A 4,398-nucleotide genomic window follows, 5' to 3' on the forward strand; every position below is an offset into this window, starting at 1 on the left:
TTGAAGACTTTGTGTTCGACCATGAGGCCACAAACTCGCATATTTTCAATTGCATGGCCAAGCCCATTGTGCACAAAGTGATATCAGGAAACAATGGAACACTAATTACATACGGTGGCACATCATCAGGTATGCTAAATGCCCATCAATGTAGCCTCGCAGGAATTAAAGTTTCGGAACTTCACTTAGGCAAAACCCATACAATGCTGGGCGATGACCAGAACCCAGGGGTAATAGAGCTGGCAACAAAGGAAATATTTGAGACGATACGCAAAGACAAGCAACGCAGCTTTCTGCTGCGTCTTCAGTTCATAGAAATTAACAATTAATCATAACCGATCTGATTAAAAAGCGGCAGACTGAAATAAAGATAAAGGATACTGGAAATGGTAATGTGGCTGTCCTCTGCCTTCTGGCTAAAGGACAGTTGAATGCTCTCCAGCTTTGCGTTGGCATCATCGGCCAGCAGACGTTCAAATTCCACACACTTGTCGCAGATTATCTCGGGCATCGATGTATCCACTATGGGGGAGCGCATCCGTTCCTCCTTGCTGTTGCGCAGGACATCGCGAGACAATTCGTCGAGACTTTTCTGCAGATTTTCAATGGTTAAATCCTTCTCGGACAGGGCCGACAGAAGATCCGTCTCTCGCAGCTTTGACTTGGTTTTGTGGGACTCATATTCGAACTCCAAGCTAACAGCCTCACGATTATAAAACTCCAACTTCTCCTTCATGGTCTGCAGTTTCTCCTCGTACTCCAAGTTCTTGGCATTGGCTGCCTGTAGCTCGGCCTGCAGCTCATCGCATCTAAAACAGACAGTGGAACGTTGCTATAATTCACTCGACTAGACTTTTGGTTGCATTTAGGAATGTGTGTTGTTAATATTTAGGAAACGAATTTTTGATTTATCCTGATTTTGTGTGTATGGCAAGCCCCTTCCCAATGTAATCTAATTTCAATCCTGTGGGACTCACCGCTGTGCATTCTTTTGGCTCTCTGACTCTAGCTCATCCCGCTGGGCTGTGACCTCGGACAGCTTCGCTGTCAGAGCCTGCGAATTTTCCCAGTCCCCTTCAAAGTGCTTCTCTAACGAGGTGAACATTTGCAGCTCCAAGCGATCGTTTTTCGTTTTCTCCACCAAGCTAACCAAAAGAGTATGGACCCATGCGATGATGAATAAGAGTGTTAGGTGTGTGTGTGAGTGTGTGTATTTGTGTGTGTGCATGCTGGGTGATGTTGTGGTTGTGCATTGGGGAAACAATTTAAATCTACTTACCTTGCCACTCCCATCTGCCCAATGTTGGGCGTTAGAGCCAGCGCTGGCAGCACCCTGCTTTGCTCTCTCGTCCTCAGTGCATCCGATGGCCCGCAACCAAAGTCTATAAATTCCGCTGGCGAGAACTCCTCATCCGTGCCAATGTCTAGCGACTTCATTATATTTACAGTCTTGGGACCGTTGTCGGCGCGGTGGCTGATGTGAGAGGTGGGAAAGAAAACGGGCTTTGGCAGCTGTGACACCTTCGATTGCCGCTCCAGGCTGGGCTCGGCTGGAATGCAGGGCAGCGGTGTGGGCAGGCCACCCTCTGGTATGGAGGTGGCAGGACACCAGGTGCGGCGACGCTTCTGCAGCCGCTTGTCGTTCAGCGAGTTGCTAGTAATGATCTTGTGCATGTCGTTCTGAATGCGGTTCTCAAGCTGCTTCACCTTGAGCTGGCTCTCGTTCTTGCGCTGCTCCTCGGCCAGACGGTCCTTCAGCTCCTTAATCTCACGCTCCAGTCGCTTCATCATTGTGGCATCAGACACCATCTCGTTGACCTCGGGCTTGATGCGGATCTTCTTGGCACGCATGGCGAAATTTATGGTCGACTGCGACTCCTCGATGATCGAGGGTTTGATGGTGCATATTATGGACGTAAAGGCGTTGCCGCCCAGCGAGGCCTGCAGTATTCGCGTCAACTTGGAGTCGCGGAAGCTTATGTACTTGTTGTCAACGTTTTCAGACAGATTCTTGATCACATTGCTGAGGAACAGCAGACTCTTGTTGATGTGGCCGCCCTCCTTGAGGCGAGCACCGCGCGCACCCGTCTGATCTGCCCGCTCCGAACCGGCCAAGTCTACCAAATTCAGGACGCTCTGAATGACGGCATCGTCGTCAGTGCGATCGCTCTTGCGCGACTCAATGATCTGCAAATGCAAAGACAAAATCTGAGATCAGGGCAGCAAAATATCAGTTTATCTTTTAGACTCACGATACGAAAGATGGCATGGGAGCGACTGGAACGCTCGTTCATATTGGTTTCGCCCACTGTGCGCTCCTTGTTTCCCATGCAAAGGAAGCGCAACAGATCCGATTCGCTCGTTATAATACATTCCTCGCAGTTCACGTTCACGATGCCATTCCCTGCCTCGTGTATCTTCAGATCCTGGTTCTTTTTGTTTAAAAGATCATAGATCTTCTCGTTATAGATCTCAATATAGCCCACTCGCAGCAGAAAGTCGCGATCGTTTTCGTTGGCTATTTGCTTAAATATTTCCTTTGCGGCCAGTACCATAACACCGAGGTTCTGGTTGTCTCCCATCATTGTGTAGGTTTTGCCTGAAGGGAATTTGTATGTGTGTGAGTGAGTTCGAGGCATATGCAGCGATGTATAAATACCTGATGACGTCTGGCCATAGGCAAAAATAGTTCCGTTGAAGCCCTGCATGCATGCATGGACGATATGCTTGGCCATGCGGTCAAATACCTCCTGATTGTGTGCAGTCTGGTCGAATACATAGTCTGCAAATAAGACACCCACGTAGGGAACTTGATGATAATGCATTTTCTCAATGATTTCCACACTCACCGAAGACGCACGGATCGGCTTGGCTGTCAATAAGATGTATGGAGCGGCCTTCCTTTACTTCCCACACAGAGGAATCGCCGGCCTCGCAGGGGCGCACCTTGATGCACACCTGAATTGAACTCTTCGCAGACATTCTCGGGCTTACTTTAAGTTCGTATTACATTCAAACATTCACAACTCAATTGACAATTCACATATAATGACACTTTACAATGTAACTTCTAGATTTTAGAACAATTGTTCCTTTTTTTGCATTGCGTACGTACAGTTAATTTCGAACAAATGCCGCTTTCAATGTGACCGTGGATTTATCGATCAAATATACCGCATGGCCCTCAAAAATATACCAAAATATACATTCTCAGTTTCAAAATATACCGTAAGTCCTCATATTCTGGTAAATAAAACCATTTAATTGGAATTCTTAGAATTATGAGAATTGATTTTGACGCTAACAGTTATTTTCAAACGACCTAGAAAAACATATAAAAAATGTTTAAATATTTCGAAAAAATATACTTATCCTTTATATAAGTAAAAAATATACATATATTATAGGCTTTCCTTTTATTGTTACCACAATTGGATTTACTCAAAATTATGCCGCACCAGCAGAAATCGAGCGTGTTTTATAGTGAGGCGAATGACTGCATGGCTGGTCTGAAAACCACAACACAGGATGCCCTGGAAAGCGGTGCAAAGAAACAAAGATTCAAGTCGAATCAGTAAGTGGAAGATTCAGTTTAATAGATTCCTATTTATCAGTGTACTCCTGTCTCTTGCAGATATTCAGCAGATGAGACGTTTGTGCCGCAAGATAAGGATCCTCTTGTTTCCAGCTATTCCAAGGACTACAGCTGGACAGGCCTTGGCTCTAAATTTCGAAAATGTGTGCCCGTAGAAACCTCGCCAGATCCGGACTTTTGCCGCCGACAAGTTAATCCATTTTACAGCATAACCTCGAGCCCATTCAAATTCATGGATGATCATCTCAACATGGAACTGGTGACTGAGCATCGAAAGAAAATTGACTTCTTCAGACAGCTAAGGTAAGGTTCTTGTCGGTTAAAAATTATTTAATGAAATCGTAAATAACCAGCAAAAATGTTTACTTGCAGAAATCAATCTCAAATTTTCACAGATTCATAGAGTACACAATAAATAAATAAATAATTGACAAATAAACCAAATCGATTGGGTAGTTGGAAAAAAATTCAATTTGGTATTAGGGTGCAATAAGTTTGAGAAACACTGCTGAAACATGCACTTGTCAACACTGGCAAACTGAATTTAATTTAATAACTTTTTTTTTTTAGATCAAAGTATGCCATGAAATTTGAAATATCACTTGCTTTTGTTTCAACCAATTTAATTTCATTCATTCGTAACTATTCGCTTGAGTGTGACATTAAAATTTTAGCTCCATAAATAACCCGATTGAAAAAAAAAAAAACTGGAATTGAATTTAATAAAATTTTGACTTTATTTGTTCAAAGTATGCCATGAAATTTTAAATTTCAATCAATTCAATTTCATTCATTCGTGAACT

The 4,398-nt window shown here is 43.8% G+C and overlaps 3 protein-coding genes across 4 annotated transcripts in view; 2 read left to right on the plus strand and 1 right to left on the minus strand.

Moving 5' to 3' along the window:
• LOC117582534 (kinesin-like protein KIN-7I) overlaps window positions 1-3,145 on the minus strand; it is a 9,080-nt gene extending 5,935 nt beyond the window's left edge. Inside the window, exons 1-6 of one of the 2 annotated variants that reach the window (XM_034270338.1) lie at window positions 2,850-3,145; window positions 2,660-2,782; window positions 2,253-2,599; window positions 1,280-2,187; window positions 978-1,145; window positions 730-809 (exon numbers count right to left, since the gene is read on the minus strand). In XM_034270338.1, coding sequence (XP_034126229.1) covers window positions 730-809; window positions 978-1,145; window positions 1,280-2,187; window positions 2,253-2,599; window positions 2,660-2,782; window positions 2,850-2,982 — 1,759 coding nt within the window. In that variant the 5' untranslated portion in view covers window positions 2,983-3,145. The remainder of the gene's footprint in view (window positions 1-729; window positions 810-977; window positions 1,146-1,279; window positions 2,188-2,252; window positions 2,600-2,659; window positions 2,783-2,849) is intronic. The other variant, XM_034270339.1, reaches the window with a different exon arrangement.
• Window positions 12-378, plus strand: LOC117582541 (kinesin-like protein KIN-7C, mitochondrial). Its single transcript, XM_034270350.1, has 2 exons — window positions 12-129; window positions 190-378. The coding sequence occupies exons 1-2, from the start codon at window positions 54-56 to the stop codon at window positions 327-329; spliced, it is 216 nt and encodes a 71-aa protein (XP_034126241.1). The 5' UTR covers window positions 12-53; the 3' UTR covers window positions 330-378.
• Window positions 3,146-3,381: 236 nt separating the features above from the next.
• Window positions 3,382-4,302, plus strand: LOC117582540. Its single transcript, XM_034270349.1, has 3 exons — window positions 3,382-3,574; window positions 3,635-3,898; window positions 3,968-4,302. The coding sequence occupies exons 1-3, from the start codon at window positions 3,450-3,452 to the stop codon at window positions 3,996-3,998; spliced, it is 420 nt and encodes a 139-aa protein (XP_034126240.1). The 5' UTR covers window positions 3,382-3,449; the 3' UTR covers window positions 3,999-4,302.
• Window positions 4,303-4,398: the final 96 nt, after the last annotated feature.

This window comes from Drosophila guanche, unplaced genomic scaffold (genome assembly GCF_900245975.1).
Source record: "Drosophila guanche unplaced genomic scaffold, DGUA_6, whole genome shotgun sequence".
Lineage (NCBI taxonomy): Eukaryota > Metazoa > Arthropoda > Insecta > Diptera > Drosophilidae > Drosophila > Drosophila guanche.